We start from the raw sequence: 21,045 nt of genomic DNA, 5'->3' as shown, positions 1-21,045 counted from the left end.
AAGTCTGAAAAGTTAAAGTAAAATACATTTTTTTTTCATTTTACTCTTAAGTTGTGGTTTTATGAGTGGGAAATATAAACTTTTGCTTATCCATATGTCAAATTTATTTATCTAAACTCTTTGTTTTTCAAACAATAGATGATCTTTCATACATCAAAATCAGTTGAAAAATTGCAATCTTGGTTTAAAAAAAAAGAACTGACATCAATAAATCAAACTACAAAAAGATATAATTACAATATTTATAATTATTTGTTTTAAATGGAACAAGAAAAAAGGTTTGATTTTTGGATGCCATTTATTGTAGTGTTCTTGAGTTAGAATGTCATCTAGAATATTTGTCCAATAGTAGATATATACCAAACGTGCTAACAGTATTCTCTTGTGGGACACTCTTATGCCTCACACAGGATCACTAGCTGTTCAAAATTGAAGTGGTTTTTAGTCCCAAAGAGTAAGCTTAGCCTTGAGGGTGTAGTAATACTAGAAAATGATATAATTATTGCAAAATACACGAGTTGTTCTGATATGCATTTTACACAAAACTACACTTTCTTTCAATTGTAACACTTCATCCACTCAGTTCAACACTACCATCCATGCATATCTAGTAGCCACTGGGTGCGCGTGTGTGTGAAGGTGTTACTACCTAACAATAATAATCTTAATGTAAATTTTTCGAAAGTAGTCTCCCCTAAATTCAGTAAAATGAAAAGCGTGCGGAAAGATAATTTAGTTATCTCCCTTACATCATTCTCTCTTTGTTGAGGGAGGGAAAACTTGAAATTATTACTTTCTAATTGAGATGTAAATTTAGAGCAAATCGTTGCGCTAAATATTAAAATGCATTCAGTTTCAGGAGGCATAGGCGCTAAATCCTCAACTATGGACTATATGAGAATGTGAACTTGTGACACTTGTTAAGAATTGGCAGCTATTCAATGAATAGGCCCGTTTTCAGATGTACCTCAACTCTAAGACTTCACACTTCTAGATCTCGATAGAGGGGATACTTGCAGCTATCTCTCTCTCTCGCATGACACTTTGCATTAACATTTACCATTCTCACCATCACCCGTCTTTATCATTGTCTCATCATACTGCTTGTGCTGTATTCCCATTCAATCTCCTTATCCATAACCAAATAAGTTGTCACTGTCTCTCCTTCATTACTCCCTCCCCTACCATCCTCTTGCTTCTATCACTGTTTACCCTTCACACATACACACACACACACTCTCTCTTCCTTTACCTTCTTGGTCATGTTTGCTTTGAACAAACAGACAACACAGAGGAGGCTCATTGGCCTTGCTAGAGATAAAGCAACCTTTCTAGTACACCCTGATGAATCTTCTGATACATAGTATGACATTGTCATACTAAGATTGGATCTAGAAATGAAATGGATTGGCTTTATAAAAAACACTCCACTCTTTCACACACACACACACACACATGCATATTTATATTTCATAAAAGATACATAAATCAAAGTGAAAAATGAAGTCACTATTAAATAGGGACTTTAGCTTGAGTGTAACTATTCAACATTTTCTTATATTATCATGAATATTACAGATGGTGCATTAAAAATAATTTTCATAGTGAAAATGTTAAATTGTACATCAGCTTTGTAATGTATTTTGCCAACCCTATTATAAAATTTCTTTCAGGCACACAAAGTGCCATCATGGTGTGAGCAATAAGATACACACACACAAGTATTATATATTAGTACAGAAATTGTTCAAACAGGTGTTATATATTCCAAAATATGAAATTTTGCTTCTTCTGAATAAAGTTATTTCAATAGAATTTTTTAAAAAAGAAAATTCATAAAAATTTATTTGTATTAGATTGTTATCAAATATAAATTTGCTTAAAGAGATGTAAACTATGCCTTTCATGATGGCTTTTCATTATATAGCTAGATGTATGTAGTGAGTCAGCAATTAAGGCCATGGACACATTAAATATTGGACAGGTTACAAAGTGTTTTGACTGTCAGCCCAATATCATTTCACTTCAGCTAGTTGTAATGCTCTCAATAATAACATTCTTTCATCCTATATAGCCGTGATCCTCTGAATAACAGCACCCTTTTATCTCAGTCATCTGTGACTCTCTCAATAACAACAAACACTCTTTCATCTCAGACATTTGTGATCTTCACAATACTGACACTCTTTCATATCAAACAGCAATGACCTTCTGATTTAGACACAAGATCAGCAATTTTGAGGGGCTGGGATTAGTCAACATATCAACCCCAGTACTTGATTGGTAGGTTATCTTATCAAACCTGGAGAGATGAAAGGCGAAGTTAATCTTGGCAAAATTTGAACTCAGAACATAAAGAGCTGGAAAAAAATATTTCAAAACCTTATACAACAGTGTTCTTCTCAATATTTTCATTTCTGATGTCTATGACCTTCTAAATACCAACATTCTTTTAAATCTGACAGTTATGACTCCGAATAACAACACCCTGTCATTTTAGCCAGTTGTAATCCTACAAATAATTCATACCCTTCAATGAAAGAGCTGTCACCTGCTAGATAAAGACAATTGTAAACTAGAGAAATGTAGATTATTATATTTTTTTAAATGTCACTTATAAACTCCAAAGAAATGACAGATGATAAAAGAGTAAAAGTAAAGGCACTATAAAAGAATAAGACTCTGTTGACCCTGAAAGGATATTTTACTGGCTAAATCCCTGTTATTAACATTATTGAATTCTTCAAACTAGGTACAAGGCAAAAGATTTTGTAAGGGAATGGATGTAATCGATTGGCTCAAACCCAATATACTAGTGATACTTATTTTCAAACCAGCAGGACTTCAGTTGAAAACAGTAAGAATGTAGCAAATAACACTGAAAATAGTCTAGTTACCTCCCTTGTTGTTCACAAGCAGTCACAGACTAAGCCCCCCCCCCCCCAATCATATACAATCGAAAGTGATGAAGACAAGTTGGCAAGATATTAGCAAGGATATGATCACATGAAACCCCTCTTCTATTATTTTGTAAGTTAGTGTGTGATGGGGTTTTGACTAAACTATTAAAATGGAATTTATTTTTGACTAGGCACAAGGGCAATTTCCATAAGCAGAGAGGGAATAGTGTAATTAACTGACTCAAACTCGATATATTGCAGGGACTTAGATAAAAAGTAAAAGACAATCTGACCTCAGAGCCAAGTAGATCTGTTAGTAATTAATCTATTTTATTGTTTCACTGTCCTCAATAAAGAGGAATTCATCAAGGTGAAAGAGGGAGCTTCTACATGGTTGGTTGACCTGCTACAAATAGCAGCCATATCTCACTCAAATGATGCCTTGCCATCTTTAAATCAAGGTGGGATATGGTTAATGTAATCATGATACACTGTATTTGAGAAAAAGGTGGGATGGTCAGAGCTAGAATGCCTTTGATCATAAAGTCTGCTTGGTCATTGCTGAGCTGGGGATAAGCATCAACAACTTTTTTTTTGTGTGTGTGTATTTGATATAATATTGCAATGGCAATCAAGCTGACTGATGAATTCATCAGAAATCTGATATTTAAGAGTTTTGTTTTGTTCTTCCTTTACCCTACAATATTTGCAACAGAATTTACCAAACTATATTGCATTATATAAGAAGAATTGTTAAATAACTAAAGGGATAACAATTATACATCATATGACACCAACTAACAATAAAGATGATGCTTCAGAAAGACAGTTTTATCTATACAGAAATCAAATTTCATTGAATACAGCCAAATATAGGATGCTTTAAGACATATTGTTCTGATTTTAACAACGATTGCAAGCATTTCAATAGAGATTTGGTTGTTACATTGAGCAGGTTGAGTTGACTAACTAGAAACATCTTTAACATCTTGGATTAAAGTAAGTTTTCAGTTTCATGAAGCATAGCTTATTCCTTTCATTGAAGAGATTTTACAACACAAATCCAAATCACCTTAATTGATCACAGTATATTGACTAACAACAAAAAAAAATGATTTTATGGGCAAGAGATATTGGCCAATTAGAAAAGAAAAAAAATTTTCTTTGAAGAAAATTATAACAATTAAAATGATAGTAAAATACTGGTGTTTCATATTCCAATTTTCTTTTTTAAGTATAAAGAAGAAATAAACAATCAGGCACTAAAGGAAAATAAATCACAATTCATAAAGGTTTCTTTTCTATATAAGTATGTATACTTATTTAGAAAATAAACCTCCATTAAAAAAATATATAAATTATAATTTTTGTTTCCTTTAGTATCTAAACTCTCTTATTTCCCTTTTAAAAAGAGAATTGGAAAAATAAAATGCATTCAGATCAACTTTTCACAAGGTCTCTGTATGATTTTTTTTTTTATTCAAATTTCTCAAATGCTATCTTAAAAATAAACTTCATAGGCTGTAGTTATAAATTCCAGCAAGTCAGATAGGTATAGAATAAATATATAAATGGAACTGACTGCATCTCTATTACAATGGAAGTGTTAGCTCTGCTATGAATCACTCAGATTTTAAATGAAGCTTCTCTTTCTGGCTTTCTTTTCAAATTACTGACTATTTATTGCCATCAGGATTTCATTAATTTCATGACATGAATTATTGTAAATTTTACTAAATAAATAATTGTGTGTACATGTGTGTGTGTGCGCTTACTGGTGTGTTAAAAATTTTGTAGTGTCCTTATTCTGAGATTCTTAGAAAGGTATTCATCTAACAGATTTTCTTCTGCACTGAAATATTTTCTTTTTCTTTGAAAATTCACATAAATTATCTACGGCAGTTATTGCTGTGAGGACACTGTATCCTTCAAAAATTCCATGTTTATCTGAAATTTGTCAACACTACTGATGTGTCTATGCACCTTTCCTCTTCATGATTTTCTTACTGTTCATTTCACTGTCTTTTTGTGCTTTATTCTGTATAATATGCATGCAGTTTTGGCTATTATTGCTGTCTTTTTTACTTGACTTATTGTGGCTTTTTGTCCCCACTTTTATTGTATTCCAATGAGTTGTAGTGCACCAGAACACTGTATACAATAAGCTTATTATATATATATGCATGTGTGTGTGTGTGTGTGTGTGTGTGTGTGTGTGTGTGTGTGTGTATCCAAATTTTTTTTTAAAAAGGACGAATGAGAATCTCTATAGTCATGATTGTGTGTAAATAACTGCCTAAATTGTATAGTGCACGAATGAATGTGATAGGGAACACACACATGGAGTAGGTATGTATGGTTGTTGTGTTTGTGAATGCAACTAATATATTCCAACTGATAAATCTTAGAGTTGAAAAAAGGAAACATTTAAATGCTCAAGCCATCTTAAGATATTTTCCAAAATTTTCTGAAACCCAATAATATTCAGTTCTTATAACTGGTTAACTTTCAAATACAGAAAATAATACAAGAGCACAGACATTGGTGTTATACAGTTTTTCTTTCATCGAAAGGTTTTTTTTCTTCTTTTTCTAGTAAATTAAAACTTGATTTAAAAGAATGTAACAGACGTACATTCATATTTAATATTTATAGAGACAAAAAAATCAACAAAACATACGAAAAATATTATAATTATTATTTGGATGCTGTTTTGCTGTTTTGGGGGGTTTTACCCTTTTTTGTTTGTTATGCTGTATTTTTTTGTTCATTTTTTTGTGGAGGTGGTTGAGAAGATGGAAAGTGTAAAGAACCAAAAACAAAATAGAAATTGTTTTTGTTGTTTTTGTTTTGTTTATTTTTCTGGGGTGTTTTTTTTTCTGTTTTTTATCCCAAGAACATGATGAATAGTAGATATGTTGCACTAAAAAGTAGCTGTGATATATCTATCACAGAGCTTTGTAGAGAGATAGATAAGTAGGTAGGTAGATAGATAGGTAGAGCACATTAACCAAAATAATTGTTTCTACTGTTAAGATTGTGGGAAGGGCGGTAAAGTTGGAAAAAGGCAGAGCAAGGAGCAAAAGCTAATCATTTCTATCTCACCCTCTCTCACCTACATACACTCAGAACATATACACAATTCAACATTATTTACACTGTGGTACTCAATTGCGAAAATGCATTTATCAGGGCCCGATTTTCAACTTGCAAAGTTTCATTTTCATCTTCAAATGCTTCCACATCCTGAAATAAGTAAAAAACAATATCAATATATTTCATATATACAATAGTAATATATAAATTTATAACTTGTAAACTTATAATAATATTTTATTTACTTGCTTAATGGTTGTTTCCATTTTAATCTTCTTAACCCTTTAGCGCCCAGTTAACTCTGTCGGATGTTTTTCAATTGTTTTCAATTAATCATGCATTATATCATAGTTTTGAGATTTCAATGATGTGATTGTATATTTCTAGAATGACATTGTAGATAAGGTCTAAGAGGCCAAATCTGGCTAGTCTGAACATACTTGGGTGAGATATCACCATTTTAAATGCTAAGGGTTAAAAACCTTCTTTGGGGTGAACCTCAGATGACAAATTCCCTATGCTGGCATCATAACAGATACAGCTGGCTTACATAAGACACTGTTGCAAGAACCAGGTTACAATAGCCAATTCTATAAATCACAAAGTCAAACCTCAAGCTCATCAACAAATGCCAACCTCTGGTCCATAGATGTGCCATCTCCTTATACTACCTCTTCTAATGCTATGACAGTAACCTCTGCTCCTCAAAGCTGGCTGGTCACATTTCACTTCTACTCAGCCCCTCACCAATCACTTGTCTTCTCTCTTCTCTTCACCTATATTGTCTCTTCATCCTATCCAGCCCTACACTACTATACCCAATCCTTGCTCCCACAAATGTCAACTCTCTGAAATTTCCTCCCTCCCTTCCTGTTATTTGTTTTTCTTATAGCTGTCAATTTATAGTTGTTTAAGAGCAACATCAACTGTGTTGATCTCATGGTCTGTAAAGGCCACAAACACTGCTTGTTTCTCCCAGACAAAACTACACAAACAAGAAAAGAAAAGTGAGTATCAACATTGAATCACTGGTTGATCATAATGATGGTGGTTATGATAGCAAACAACTTTGTACTAAAGTTGCAGTGGGAGTACTAAAGTAAGTTCTAGGACTTATAGGGGTGGTTACCCTGTTTTCATAGCATATAAGTGACCAAGAAAACCAACATTCCCCCTAAATGGGATGCCAGTCCATCACAGGGTTCTTATTTACAGTTGAGTAGACTGAAGCAATGTGAAATGAAGTGTTTTGCTCAAGAACACAATGCACTGCCTGGTCCAGGAATCAAAACCACAATCTTGCAATCATGAGTACAACAACCTAACCACTAGATCATGTGCCTTCACAGTAGTGGTAGTCATCAGGTGCGTTAACATTCCTGACTCTATTGTGGCACCAATGCTTTCAGATTTGTTCAGATGACATGTGATGGAATATCAGATCTGTTGGTAGAGTGAATGGAAGAGAAACATGTGACTTTAATCATTGAATCTCTTGTTTTTATTTGCATGATTCTGGATTTTAAATTACATTAACATTTTTTTTCTTTTTTAGACATTATTAATGCAAGAATTTAGCTCTATTGTCTATATGTGTTATCTAGTTATGTATTGAAATTAAAACCATTCAGATGAAAAGTTATGTTGCTCTACTTTAATCTTTAGATTTAGTATTTAATCTAACCCAAACACAGATTAATTAAAACCGTTACTTTTTAGTTGACACAATCTAACCAAAATGATAAAAAGAGGAAATTAAAAAAAAAAATATCCTACCAAAGAACAAGTGGTAGTTTTAAAGACAATGTGTATATTTGATAAATATATAAGGAATGATTGACCAATTTTGTAAAACCTTCTTTGGGGTGAACCTTAGATGACAAATTCCCTATGCTGGCATCGTAACAGACACAGCTGGCTTACATAAGACACTGTTGCAAGAACCACATTACAATAGCCAATTCTATAAATCACAAAGTCAAACCTCAAGTGAAAGAGGGAACTCAGTCAAAAATTTGTATTAATGTTTCAGAAGTAGTTTACAGAAGACAATAAAATTAATAATTCTTTCAACTGTTGGCAAAAGGCCAGCAATCTTAGGATGATGGGGTTAGTTAATTACATCAAACCCCAGTACTTAACTGATCACTTATTTTATTGATCCTGAAAGAATGAAAGACAAAGTCAACCTTGGCAGGATTTGAACTCAGAATGAAATCAGTCAGAAAAAATATTGCAAAGCATTTCTTCCAGCACATTATTCTACCAGCTTGTCACCTTAAAGATATTAATGTCTATTGTCTCAAGAGTGATGGATGTGGAGATATAAGGTTTATCTAAGACTCCTAAAGATCCAGTGTTATTATTATTATTATTACTACTACCAAAAGTAAATGTCCTTCCCCAGCCATTATTCTCTGGCTTACAAGTACATGCTAAGAGTATACTCCATCACTTAGGCCATACTTTCCACTGAGCTGATGCTATGATACACTGCAAAGTCCTTGAAAATATGCCAAAACTGGCTGCACTGAGAAAAGCCACCAATAATAATAAATTTTTTACTATAGACACAAGGCTTGGGATATTTGATTATATTTACCCCCAGTGTTCAACTGTTATCTAATTGACCAAGAAAGGATGAAGAAGACCTTGGTGGAACTTACATTAAGGATGTAAAGCTGAAAGAAATGCCACTAAGCATTTTGTCTGGCATGCTAATGATTCTAAGCATTATATCAGCCCAGTACTTTACCAATCCTGGAAGGATTGACCTTAAGCTACAAATATGTGGAGGGGGGGGCGTCATGTATAGTAAATCAAACCAACATCAGAACTTTATTGGTACTTTTTATATTGACTTTGGAAGGATGAAAGTAAATTTAAATTTGAGAGTTGAACTAAAAAATTTTAATTAATAATAGTTATGGAAACTTGTAAAAAATTAAATGAAGCATTGGTTAAAAATTGTAGAGAAAATAATGCTTTATTAATTAAGGGATTAAAAGAAAAAGAAAACAAAAATAAAAAAAACAGCCAAAAAATAAGGAATGCAACAAAATTAATGGAATAATAACAGTAAATATAAATATTTAAATCAAATAAAAAAGATATTGAAAAGTAGAAAAAAATTTGGAAAAACAAGATACAAAATATCAGGGTCAATAAAAATACTGCTCGTCTTGAGATATTGGTAAATATTTGCTTTGAAGACAGATGGGGTGTTGCATCAAATTTAGGAGCTAGGTAGTATGGTCAGTTGATACTGGAAAGTGTTCTGTATCAATCTAACACAGGAAGAAATACTTTGTAATAAAAAAGAAAAAAAAAACACTAGATCGTTGTACAACGATCCCTACATTTAATGACTAACCCCTTACACCAATGTTAAACGACAGCACATCAAGAAGTAAATAGCCAAGACATCTAGAGATAGAGGGGTTGATAGTGATAACATCCAGTGATACACGAGTCAATAGGCAAAACATCCAGAAATACAAGGGTCACTAGCTGGGACATCCAGTGATATAGAAGTCAATGGGCAGAGCATCTAGAGAGAGAGGGGTGAATAGGTAGGATATTCAGTGATGCAGAGGTCAATAACTGAGACATCTAGAGATAGATGCAGCAACAGCTGGAAAAGCTATAGATACACAAGTCAGTAAGCAAGAGATTTAAAAGCCAATAAAAGAAGCTTCTAGGAAGTACCTCAAACTAGAAATAACAGCAAATCTCTAACAACTCCCACTATCATCTTAAAAAAAGGAAACATTGAATATTGTCCTTGATACATAATGGCTGAATAAAAAGGGGGATGGGAATGTCTTTGATTATAATTCTTGTTAACCAGAGTATAATCATCAACAAAGCAACTAGAACTTACAATAGCCAGAACATCTAGTGATGATCAACATCAGCAGCAACAGTCAAAACACTGATACACGAGAACTCCTTTCTCTAACATGAGCTAGAACTCCCAAGAATAGAACAGTATAGTCAGCTGTCACTTATGAGTGAGTAGGACTTAGCAACATATACCACGCTTTCATAAACTGTTTTAGCTGAATACATATTCTCGAGCAGACACCCTCTCAGTTCTTACATCCTTAACTCAGCAGAACATCCATGATGTCAAAGCTGCAGAAAGAGAGGGATGTACTAGCTAGTATTAGTTGCAGCTGTGTAAACTGGGGCAACAGGAAATGAAGTGCCTTGCTCAAAGACACAGTACATCATCATCATCATTTTATTGTTCACTTTTCCATGCTTGCGTGTGTCAGAGTTTACTGAGATAGATTTTTTTCTTTTTACAGCCGGATGCCCTTCTCGTTGCCAACAATTACCTATTTCCAATTAAGGCAATATTTTCCCATGGCCAGACATGTTCTCATAGAATATTGGAAATGAAAGACATTCATTTACAACAATCATGCAATCTCAAAACAAGGAGACACAGATATACACTCATGCATACGTACATACATACATACACAAAATAGGATCCTTAAAGTCTCCATTTGCCAAATCCACCTACAAGGGTTTGGTTGACCTAAGGGCTACAGTAGAAGATACTTACCCAAGGTACTATACAGACCAAACTAGAAACCATGTGGTTGGAAACGTGTTCCTAGAAATTCCTGTCTTGGAATTAAACCCACATCCTTATGTTCATGAACTAAACACCCCTAACCACTAGGCCATACAGCTCCACTGTCAAAGATATATATACAGGAATTTATAACCAGATAACCCAGAGATATACACACATCAATGGCCAAAACACTCATAGATGCACACTCAAACATGCATTAAAACCCAGAGATATACATTAATAATCAAAATGCCTATTAACACACATCTAGATATATATACTTACATACATCAGCAACCAGAACACCAAAAGATACAAATAATGTTAATATCCAGAACACTGAGAGAACAGATATGTCAATAACCAGAACTCTGAGATTTGCCCATATTTCAATAGACAAAACAACCCAGAAATATACACATTAATGAACTAAGACATTCAAACACTCACCAGAACAGGTTTAAGGCAGAAGACGGATCTCCTGATTATAGTTATATGATTCTTACATAGTAAAAAGAGTAAATATAAAACTCTGAGGTCAAGAAGTTTCCTGCTCAACCATATGGTTTCAGGTTCACTCCTAGATGGCACTGTGGACAAATGCCATCCACTATAGTTCCAGCTGACCAAAGCCTTGTTAGTGGATTTGGCAGAAGGAAACTGAAAGAAGTCTATTATATATATATATATATATAAGGAAAATAAGACAAGGTAGAAAATGCTAAAATAATTTTATCACGAAGAACATTTTAGTACCAGTTTCAGTCTTTGCAACTTAGAGTAAAGAATGAAAAATAATTAAATGAAATGTTTTTTTTTAAATATTTCCATAGTTTTTAAATGTAAGGGACATTTTCCATTTTTTCCGTCTATCTCTGACTCTTTTTTTACTCCTGTAAGGTCTTGGTAGCAGATAGTAGCAGTCCTAATATTTGATATGAGTTCTTGGTTTTGATTGTTTAAGCAGCAGTAGTAGCTGAGAAAGGAGGCAGCGAAGAAGAAGAAATAGGAAAAGAAGAGAAAGAATAAAAATGCAGGAATGGTACGACAGTTCATCTTTGGTGGTACAAGGAGTTTTGTTGCTCTCTCGCTCAACTGCACCCCACACATAATAACCAAGGGGGTTGCAGTCTGGGGAGTTAGGGGTGATGTGGTTGCAGAAATTGTCTGACAGCCATGACTAGGTTCTCCTGCTTGTGTGGCATGGTGCAGAGTCCTGTTGCCAGACATATTATCTTCCACAGTCTCTCTCTTAACCCAGGGCAGCACTACCTCCTCCAGGTACTTGATGTAGGCCACTGTGTTGAGTCTGAGGCTGTGTAGGAAAATGAATGGAAGCATAACATCACCATCACTCCAAACACCATGATGTTGACTGGATGTTTGATTTTTATCACTCTTGGTATATGTTTTGGGGACATGGAAAGCCAACGGTTGTTCTGTGTTCACCATCTGTTCATATTGGAGCTTCCGACATGAATGCCAAGCAGTACAATGTCATTTCCTAATTTCTGGAAGAATGAATTGCATCATGGTGCTGTTTCTCTCACAGACAGTGCCCAACTGACCCTACCATACTGTGTAGTCAACAAAATCAAAAACAAACAATGCACATGCACAAAATTGAAAATATAAAATGGCGACAATTTACCCATTGCACCTTGTATGTATATATAATGTGGGTGTGTATGTATGTGTGTGTTTCTGTTGACATTGCATGATTATTGTAAATGAATGGCATTCATTCCCAATATTCTGCAAAAAACACATCTGGCCATGTGGAAATATTCCTTACTTGAAAGCAAGTTGGTGATAGGGTGGGCATCCAGTTATAGAACAGCTGCCTCAACAAAATCTGTCCAACCCATGCAAGCATGGAAAAGTTGACATTAAAATGATGATGATGATACTTCAGTCGACCTACTCATTCTGTGTAGATGTCATGCTCAAAGAAACAATCCAGTGCCTAATAACTGGCCTGCAATTTCATTTGAGAGACTTATGACAAGTCAATCCTATCACATGCTTTTTAGTGACTTAAAGTGACTTGAGTCCTTAATGAAGTTGAAATCTATTCACCGTCATCTGTTATAGGGTAAAGAATGAGATGGAAGTTATCTTGGTTAACCCTGCATGAAATCATACATGCTTGTGCAGGTTATGTAAAATCAGCTTCAAACAAAAGTTATTCTGTTATGCTTATTTTACTCAAATCAAAAGTTCAAAAAATAATGCACTTGTAAAATGTGTGTAGTTAAGTGAAAGAACAAACAACAAATTTAACAACACCAATAATAATAATAATAATAATCATTTTGGCACAAGGCCAGCAATTTTAAAAGTGGTAAACTAGTTGATAATATTGACCCCAGTATTTAAAGACTATTTTATTTTACCAACCCTAAAAAGATGAAAGGCAAAGTTGACCTCAATGGGGTTTCAGCTCAGAATGTAAAAAGCAATTGGAAAATCCCACTAAGGTCAACTTTGCCTTTCATCCTTTTGAGAGTTGATAAAATAAAGTACTAGTCAAGTACTGGCATTGTATTTCCCTTAAAATTGTTGGCTTCATGCTCAAGTCAGATGTAATAATAATAATAATAATGGTAATTATAATATAATAATATTAAAATCCAATTATTCAGAAAGCACTTAAGGTAGAACATAGAAACCTGTATATTACAGGTGGTTAATACAATAGTTTTTTTTTTTTTTTTGAATAAATCCTGAGATAAAAGAGCAGAAAGAATTCTTGGAAATATTTTGGATTGAATACAGACAACATCAGCAGACAAATTAACAACAATAATCACATCAGCAACAACCTTCACATGCAAAAATTACAAAACTCCACTCGTGTTCAACATAAGATAAGTAGATGATGTTTTTAGTAAACCATGTATATAATCTCTCTCTCTCTCTCTCATATGCTATCTCACATTTACAAGATGTTGCATGCCTGTCACAAGTCTAACAATCGAGTGATAGGTTTTTCTGATACCCTATGCACTGATTACTCGTTTGTTGAGAAGCTTATCAGCTGATGTCAATCCATCACAGCAAAGCCTTATATACATTGCTGTTCATTTTTCCCAATGCAATCTTGTTGCTATTGACTGTTAATATATCATTACTCTTGCCTGGTGATATTTTGTTGCAATTAGCTGTTTAATAAATTGTTGCTATTGACTTAAAAATATATACATATTGCTATTGGCTGTTAATATGTTGTTGCTAACTGCCATTAAATAGTTACTATTAACTAGAAATTGTTGTTATTGGTTGTTAATACATTATTGCCACTAACTTGATAAACTGTCACAAATTATGAAAGATCAAAATAACATTCCCAACAAATTATTTACCTCAGGCATGCACATAAAAAATAAAAACGATTTGAGGTAAAATCACTATAGGTCACAAAAGATGTTTATCAAATAAACTATACAAATGTTGGAAATACTTCTGTTTTAAGTTAAAAATCATAGATACACAGAGCAGATGTCACTTATAAATAAGGGTATCCTCACACTGGAGGTCTGGCTGAAATGCTTGCAACAAAATGGACTCTGCTTAAGGTACCTAAAGTGCTAATAGGTGGAGCTAAATCAGGTGAAGGATTAACTACTATCAAAATAGGCCATGGCAGGATCTGAACTCAGAAAACAGTCAAACCAATTACAATTAAATTTCCACCTGTCAACATTCAATATTAGAAATTTTTTAATCAACTCTTAAAGGTTGAAAGGCAAAGTGGACCTTGATGGAATTTGAACTCAGAACACAGAGAATGGGAACAAATACTGTGAGGCATTCTATCTAGCACTAACAATTCTGCCAATTGCCTCCTGTTATAATACTAAAGACCAAAGTGCTTCATGAAAGTAGGTTCATTATTAGAGGGATAGTCTAAAAAAAAGAAGTCTTAGAGAACTTGTAGCATTCTACTGAAACAATTAAAATGATGTGTGCATGTGTGTGAACATATACTTTTTTTGTTGTATTGCATGTGTTTCTTTTTTTGCATGTTATTTTATTATTGATCTTCTATATTAACGAAGCTATATCTTTTAATTTGCTGCTTTTCTTTACATGAAATGAGAAGATACATAGCAAAACTGTTATTTTAACGAGTTATATCTATCACTCGAAGGAACACATCTGCACCGTCAGATGCTCCTGAACCAGTTGCTAAGTATCCCATCTATGAGGGATTGATACTAGATGTGCCAAAACAATTGTAGTGATTAATAAGAATTCTTGTATCTTCTATCTCTCATTTACCACATATATATATATATATATTCTAAGGGTTCCATAAAATCCATACATACATCATTCAAAAATTCCATGCTTCTTGATATTCCTCATGTATCTACATACCTTTTCCCTTTTATGGCTCTTTTTACTGTTCACTTTTCTGTTTTGTGTTTTATTCTGTGTACTGTGCATGCATTTTGGGTTATCATTGTTAGCTTCCTTTACTTGACTTATTACGATATACAATAAAATCATCGTTATTTAGCATCCATTTTCCATGCTGGCATGGTTTGATGGGGCTCAACAGGTTAGAGGACTGCATCAAGTCCCAATGTGTTTTGGCATTGTTTCTGCAGTTGGAAACCCTTCCAAACACCAGCAACTTTACAGAATATACTCTCTGTGTGTGTTGTGTGTGTCTCTCTCTCTCGCCAGCACCAATGAAGTCACAAGGTAGCTCGCAATAACAAGACCCTTTGAGAGGAAGTGTAGTATTGGGGGAGGTGGTATATGCCAGATGCTGAGAAGCAAGAATATGATAAAAAGATAGGAACAGGTGTCATGCTGTAGTGGCTATCCCAGCCAGAAAAGGAGAGAAGATGGCAGTGGAGAATTATATACACACACTATAAATAAGAAAAACAGTGCCAGAGCAAACTCTTGGCAACTGGAAGCCATTGATCCAATTTCTATTTTTATTGAGATCTGACTTTAGTCACTCAGCTGATATCATTGGAAAAGATGATTACTACTACAATTTTAAATTCACCCCACCCTTGACCCCCTACTCTCTCCCTCCTCCTCCCATGAATCTAAGGCCTTATCTTTAATGAAGTGATTTTCATGATCATTGGATCTTTGTTAGTTTCACTTTCAAAAAAAAAAAAAAAAAAAAAGACTTAAAATTTTCCATTTATTTATATTTCTTCCCACTCCTCATTTAGATCAATTGTGTGCAACGAGTGTAGGCTGGTGGTGATTTATATATATATATATATCATCATCATCGTTTAACGTCCGTTTTCCATGCTAGCATGAGTTGGACGATTTGACTGAGAACTGGTGAACCAGATGGCTACACCAGGCTCCAATCTGATCTGGCAGAGTTTCTACAGCTGGATGCCCTTCCTAATGCCAACCACTCAGAGAGTGTAGTGGGTGCTTTTACGTGCCACCGGCACAAAGGCCAGTCAGGTGGTACTGACAACGGCCATGCTCAAAATGGTGTATTTTACATGCCACCTGCACAGGAGCCAGTCCAGTGGCACTGGCAACGATCTCGCTCGAATGTCTTTACACGTGCCAGGAAGGCGACGCTGGGCACAGGTGCCATCACGATTTCGTATATATATATATATATATATATATATATATTTATTAAGCAAGATCAGAGACAAAGATTGATATTGAAGCCATAGGAAAGAGAGGACACAACTATATCATAACTGTAAAGTGTTGATGAATAATGACTTGCCAATATTGTAGTTGACATTTAAAAAAAAATACACTGCAGAAGTGTGTATGTGTGTTTAGTGGGTGCAGAATCCTACATATGTGAACAATGCTTTCATGTAGAATGTATTTCAGCAAACTATATTGTCAGTAGCTGTTTTGACAATGAAGTATTTCAAATATTTCTACGATATTTGTCTTTGTACTGCTTCTTATCCATTTTTTTTTCATACTAAAAGTCAAGGAGGTAGTTTTTGTTGCAAATGCTGACATTTGTATATTGTTGGATAGGTGATTTTAGATTTTACATGTATAAACTCTTTTTGCTTTATGAAGACCCAAGTTCTCACTTTAAAATCTTAGATTCAATGCCTTATATCAAAAGTTATTATGATCATCATTACCATTTGATGTCTATTTTTCCTTGCTGATATGGATTGGACAGTTTGACAGGAAGTGGTGGGCCAGAGGACTGCACCAAGCTTCAGTGTTTGCTTTGACAGTTTCTATGACTAGATGCCCTTTCTAACACCAACCACTTTACAGAGTGGCACCAGCACCAGTGAGGTCACCAAGTAACTTGCAAGACACAACTCCTCTGCTGAGAGAAGTGTAGTACTGAGGGAAGTACCTCATCAATTAGCAGGAAATACATAGATGCCAAAGAGTTAGTTAATTATGTACTGAGAATGAAAATAAAAAAATCTAAAAATGAAAACTCCACAAGATATGATTTGTTTAAAATCTATTTTAGATTTTGATTTGTGAAGGATTACAAACTTAATCAACCTCAGTAAGTTTCATAATTTCCAAGAGACTGGACTCATCAACAGTCTAGTCTCTCTGGCTACAATGTATTATTACAGTAGAGTAACTCTAACTAAATTATTATTTTCTTCATTGATTGTGTTCATACGATAATGTTTCATATGATAAAATCTTAATTCAGATACAAAAAAAGAAAACCATATATTTTTCTTTATTGCTTTACATTCATCATTTGTTGTTAATGAATAACTGAAGTTAAGTTCTGCTTGAGATAACCCATGACAGTGGGGTAATTAATCAAACAAAGCATTTAATCACTGTTTCTACTGATGATTAATTCATCTTTGTTGTAGGGCATCATGTCCTAAAGTTTAACATTCAAAAGATAGAGTTTATTATTAACAAGACAGCATCCAAAGAGCCACACCCAATTACTTCATTCCAGAATGAAATGACTTCTATTATAGGTCTGTTTGACCAAAGTTGACCTGGTGCAAAATAATAAGGTGCCACCAGCTGACACTCACAAGCAAGTCTGGTTTGGTAGCATGTACCATGCTTTCAATAATTGTTTTGGATTCCTGTGTAATCATGAGCAGGCACAAACAAAATGTGGCAGATGGAAGAAAAGAGGGCTACACTAGCACTCAGCTGGTATTTATTGCAGCTGAATAGATTGAAGCAATGTGAAATAAAGTACCTTGCTCAAGGATAGAACACACTGCCTGGTCCAGGAATTGAACTCGCATCCTAAGGATCACAAGCTGAACCCCCTAACCACACACCTTCATGGCTAAATAATAACAACCACATTTAATTAATCAATGCTTCAGATGAATAAAACAAGACTTAAGCAAAAGAAACAAGCTGAATCTCAAATATTACATGAAGATTCATTAGTCTGTCTCGACTTCACAAACCAGCTTGTCATTTTTGTGCCACAAAATAAGAAAAGGTTGATCTCTTTATATTCAGATATGTTTACAGAATTTTAAATAACACTCCTATTCTTTTTGTAGCTAAAAAACATGCTTCTGTTTTTAGTGTCGAAATAAACATCAGTAGGCTTTGTATTCAAACATTTAAAACAAACACAGATAAAGGAAAGAAAACAATGCATCTGATTCATTTTGTTTCAACCTAAATACAAGCATGCACATGTGCACATACACACTCACACACAAAAGCATGTGCATGCATACATACATATCTGCACACAGACTTAGATTGATCAGAAAACTATTTTAGAGCTGATATCACAATAACTATAGCAGTTCAGCATTATACCCACAATTAACAATAGGAAAGAGATTCAGGTATAAAACCCAGTGTATGATTGGTGCTGTGTTAGGTGCAGAAACATGTAGAATAATATTGCTGTACTACTGACAGCATTGAACATAAAGCGAATAATGACAATTCCACTCTTTAACACAATACCTCTTGCCTGAAACAAATACTGGTCTTATGGCATAAAACTGTCTGATTCACAGTATTTAAATTAAAACCTTGTATCATAATTTTTATGCAAAACTTTTTTATTAATTTATGTTCCAAACACCTGCTTAATACTTTCATTATTTTACTATATCCTTCCACTTGATTATTTTCAAAATTAACTAAAACACGGTAGAGTATTTCATTAGAAATGTAATCACATACTGACAAGAGTGAAGTAACTCAGTTGAAATTAGTTTCCCATTATAAACTATTTAAAAGATTCTATATATTTGTGTTGTCACCTTGGGTGAAACTCCATTAAATAAATGTTAAATTCTGGGGAAAATATTTTCCTTAGTGAGGGTGGTGGATTGCAAGGTGCAGTAGCAGGTTTCTAGTGAGTAAAGTATTCAACTTTATTGACATTGCTAATGCACTTTGGAAACACATTAAAAATGCAGCTTCTCAAGCTACCTTCCTTACAGCTGAGGGGTACTTAAAACAAAACAAACCATAAGTGTTTTATTTTAACAAATATATACAACCATGACAGAATTATATATACAACACAGATTGATAAAGTGAGAGAAAGGAAGAGGGTAGAGAAAGAGATGTATATAGAAAGAAAGAGGGAGAAAGATATGCAGCCTGGCAAGGCAGTAAGGTGGAAGTGACTGCTTGCTCAGGGCTGACCTGGGACTATATAATAACAACAACAATAAGAAGTAGTCTGGGCAAGGCAAATATCAAGCAAGATGGTTTACAAGTGGACATGCTGCAGTTTAGTCACACAACTACACACACTGATGTTCCACTAATATTCAATCCATGCAGGTGAAATTTTTTTTACCTGCATATTCCACATGTATTGGTCAGTGTTGCTGTACAGGGAAAACAGGCAAAAAAAATTGAAGACGAAGCAAACACAAATTTCTAGAAATTTCTATACGGACATTGTAAAAATATTTGTTTAAAGGATTCATTACGATTTTAGTCACTGAGAAGATATAAAATAAATATGAAATAAAACTTTACACTAAGCAAATGGTATATTCCATCTGTAGAATATGTAACACAGTAATAACTGATAATTTTCCCATGTATCATGCTGTGTAATATTTTAGATATCAGACTAACAGATAGAAAAGCATGATTATTTTCTTATTTTTTACAATATGATTTTGTATAAATAAGGCCATTTGAAAGAAAATCTTCACAAATTAAGTAATAGATTTTGGCGGTCAAGAAATTACATATTTTTGCTATAGAAGATCACTCATAATAATACTAAACTACTATTTATTTAATTTGAATATTTTCAGGACATATGATCAATATAATTTATTGATTCGTCTGGGCAAGAAAGTTCATTTTTGCAGGTATAATTAGTGGAATTTATAATGGCATTTTGTCAACACTGGAATGATATAAGGCAAAGTTAAACTGGCAGGGTCTGAACTCAGATCACTAAGGCACTGGACAACAAACAGTCTTCACAAGTTTAGACTCCCTAACTGCAAATAAGTTACCATGGATAAGTATAAAAAAAGGTAAGGTTACTTTCTCGAGTCATACTGACTGATAAGGGCCAGTTTCCCAGTTTCATGGAATATATATATCCCACCTGGATGGGATGCTGGTCCATTGCAGGATTACTCATTTTTGCCAGCTGAGTGGATTGGAGCAATGTGAAATGAAGTGTTTTGCTCAAGAACACAGTGCGTCACCTGGTCCAGGAATCGAAACCACAATCTTATGAGTCCAACACCCTAACCACTAAGCTATGCACCTCCACTCATGGATAAAATACTAGATCATGAATGTTCCATCTGCGATACTTATTTCAAGACATTATGATACAGGTAACCACATCAATATATTTAAACACCTCAACCTTACTAGTAAAAAAAAAAAGAACAAACAATTCTGCTGTAGTTGTTTCATAGTTTTATAGTAACAACTATCATTATGTTTTTATTTTTTCATTACTAAGTATCATAAACTAAATCACCATCAGCATTATTTTACATTCACTTTCCTTGCAGCCATGGGTAGGACAGTTTGACAGGATTCAACAGATAGGAGGACCATTTTCCTCTAAAGTCTCAATTTCTGGTATGGTTTCTACATTTGGATACCCTTCCTAATACCTGACACTTTACAGAGTGTACCACTATAGTTGTTACTTTGCCATCACCAACACTAAAGAGCCCTCTCAAGCCTTGCATTGTCACTGTTCAAAATTATGCATTTTTTCCACTTCAACACTAATTATAATAAACCAAAAAGGAAAGGAGAAGAGCTTCTAACAATGCATAGAGGAAAATTGAATAACCTTTAAAGACCCATGATCAGAATACTTATTTCTGTATCACAATGCTTCAAGCAAACTATAAAACTCTTCACTAATTATAATCTTTTTTAAATAACTTTTTTAAAGTAAAATATGTTCAACATAAATATCAGAATATATCCATTAACTAATATAACTACCTTAATTCATTAAAACAAACATAAGATACAAAGTTACTTAAATAA

General features: G+C 33.9%; 1 protein-coding gene across 5 annotated transcripts in view; it reads right to left on the bottom strand.

The window, feature by feature from the left end:
* Positions 1-279: 279 nt before the first annotated feature.
* The window catches only part of LOC106869829 (PRKC apoptosis WT1 regulator protein), a 143,409-nt gene continuing 122,643 nt past the window's right edge, over positions 280-21,045 (bottom strand). For 4 of the 5 annotated variants that reach the window (XM_014915734.2, XM_014915725.2, XM_052977688.1 and 1 more), the window contains one exon: positions 280-6,146. In XM_014915734.2, the coding sequence (XP_014771220.1) occupies positions 6,054-6,146 (93 nt within the window). In that variant the 3' untranslated portion in view covers positions 280-6,053. Of the gene's footprint in view, positions 6,147-19,357; positions 19,389-21,045 lie in introns of all 5 variants that reach the window. The other variant, XM_014915742.2, reaches the window with a different exon arrangement.

This window comes from Octopus bimaculoides, chromosome 2 (genome assembly GCF_001194135.2).
Source record: "Octopus bimaculoides isolate UCB-OBI-ISO-001 chromosome 2, ASM119413v2, whole genome shotgun sequence".
In the NCBI taxonomy this organism is placed as follows: domain Eukaryota; kingdom Metazoa; phylum Mollusca; class Cephalopoda; order Octopoda; family Octopodidae; genus Octopus; species Octopus bimaculoides.
This window is presented reverse-complemented; position numbering and strand designations above follow the sequence as displayed.